Below are 2260 nucleotides of genomic sequence, written 5' to 3' on the forward strand. Positions count from 1 at the left end.
CTAAATCCTTTCGTTGCACATGTCATAGCCCCGGCAGCACTGGAAGTTCACCAGATAGGAGCCCCACCGTATGTTTCTCACATTAGCACAGTTCTTTAAGCAGCCCATGAAGCTTAACCACATGGTACCATCCCCTGCAGACGAGAGAAGAACAGATCAGCAAGCCCAGCAGAGGCTTCTTTAAGTCAACTTCTCTCCAGCCCGCACTGGCTTCTGAAAATCACCACGAGGTGTTCATGCTCTATTATTCAGATATGAAGCATTGGAAGGCAAAAAAATAGTGTCACAGTTTTAAGACTTTACCAGAGGTAGGAAGGTCATGAGGGAAGTGCATCAGGGCTTGGCCACACTGAGAGTTTCTACTGAAAATCTCAAGTCTTGGGTGTCGCTGAGGGTAGGAAGCTAGAGAAACCATGTCTAAACTTATTCACCAGGAGATGCAACCAGGGCACGTTCCTGACACTGGACTCTGTTTCCATAGCTTGGAGCCATTTTTGAAAAATCCCAGGCAGGGACACGGAGAGCTGCTTTCGTCACCAACTGGCTGCTCTCCAGGTAGTATTACTTCCATCCTCTCACCTGCATTCTGCCCGCTCTGTTCTCTCCAGGCTTCTTACTGTTGCCTTGAGTATTACCTTTGCTTTAGCAGCTGCCTCTGTCTCTCTTTTATCATAGGAATTACGGGAGTGATATTACCAGCTACCTCAGGAGAGAGGCAGGCTATAGTAACCGGAAGTTCCTATGCTCATCCCCAAGACCCACACATCCTGCTTCCTCTTCCCTATCTTTCCTTCCTTACCACGCCACTTACTTTTGAAGACCTTTCCCGCCATACAGGCCTCTTCTGTTGTTGCAGTACACATCCCTCTTCCTCTGGAGCACTTCTCCCCAGGGAACTGGAGGTGGCACATCCTACACTGCACAATTTCCACAACTTGAAGGGAGACAAGAGCGACGACACTGCCAGGAAAGAGCGCATCCTCCCACCCTTCAAGTCTGAAGCATGCCTAGAACTGGAAGGCTTTGCTAGCATGTCCCCTGCCCCAAACCCCGTCAAAGCATCGGTATGTGCCTCTATTAGAATGGGTGAATCCAAAAGGGCGACAGGCGTTCATGGTCTCGGAAGCTCCACCTTGGAAGATGGCAGGGATAGAATGGGGAAGCAGAAGGAAAAGAAACAGAGTGCCAAGATGGTCAGGCTAGGACTTCTTGGTACTTACCACCGTTGTTATCTTGATGAATGAGTACTTTGTCAGCTGTTCAGGTGAGATAAAGAGAATAAGCCTGCACTTCTGTCTGAGATTTGCCCTCCCCTTGCCCTCCCTCACCCCAGGGTTCATTTTGCCTTCTAGCTTGGAGTTTTGAGAGGGTTTTGTTTTTGTTTTTTTTTTCTTTTGCCGTCGCGTACCACTTTTCTCTTTTATCCTCTCCATCATTTTAGGTCCCCCCAGAATCTTTTTCCACCCCTAAGTGGTGCGGCACAGACCAGGAGGAAGAGGATAAATACACAGGGTTTATATTTAGCTTTCTCCCTTCGGTAGAACCTCCACGATAGTCTCCCTTAAGAACGGGCAATGAGGACAGACTTCAAAAATTCAGGAGGTTGCTCCCCTAGACTGGGCCACCTGGTTTCTGCAAACCCCACATCCCACTTCTCTGGCCCCTTGTTTTAGTCCCTAACTTTGCCAGTTACGGCTCCAGTTCTTTGTTAGCCCTAAGGACGGCTCCCAACCTGACTGTGTCCTGCCAGAAGAGGCTGCTGACTGTGGGAATTATGTCTATTTGTGGCGTACTTCGTGCTCCCAGTGCCCACACCCTCCACTCATCCTGTATTCTCCCTTCATCTTATTATTCATTTTCTCATCCGTCTCTACTCACATTTGTCAATATTACGTGCAAACGATGCAGAGAAAACTGTTGAAAAAAACAAAAAGATGCAAATCATAGTCTCTGCAGAGTATACTTTTCCAACGCCCCATTGCACAGCTCCTAGGAATCTCTCAATCTGTTAGTAAATCATGTTCTTCCTCCTGTGAGCAAAAGAGCTTTGGTTAAGGTCCCGGTGACCTGCTACAGGATGATCGGAAGGCAGAGCTCACAGGGGCTGTTCTTTCTGCTGGGTTGCCACAGCTGGCCTTCCTCGTGGTAGTTCTTACCCATTCCTGGATCCTGGACCTCTCTCACCAACTGGTGACCCTCAGGACTCACCCTTCAAATAGCAGAGTAAGACGAGATATCCCATTAAGTGAGGCTTGCCCAT

At 48.5% G+C, this 2260-nt stretch overlaps 1 protein-coding gene across 1 annotated transcript; it reads right to left on the minus strand.

Moving 5' to 3' along the window:
* On the minus strand, positions 1-2260 carry Pate1 (prostate and testis expressed 1). Its single transcript, XM_005085861.1, has 4 exons — positions 2209-2260; positions 1224-1256; positions 812-934; positions 1-134 (listed from the first exon to the last, which is right to left on the minus strand). Exons 1-4 carry the CDS (start codon positions 2258-2260, stop codon positions 1-3), a joined length of 342 nt encoding a protein of 113 aa, XP_005085918.1.

This window comes from Mesocricetus auratus, unplaced genomic scaffold (assembly GCF_017639785.1).
Source record: "Mesocricetus auratus isolate SY011 unplaced genomic scaffold, BCM_Maur_2.0 Super-Scaffold_100022, whole genome shotgun sequence".
In the NCBI taxonomy this organism is placed as follows: Eukaryota; Metazoa; Chordata; class Mammalia; order Rodentia; family Cricetidae; genus Mesocricetus; species Mesocricetus auratus.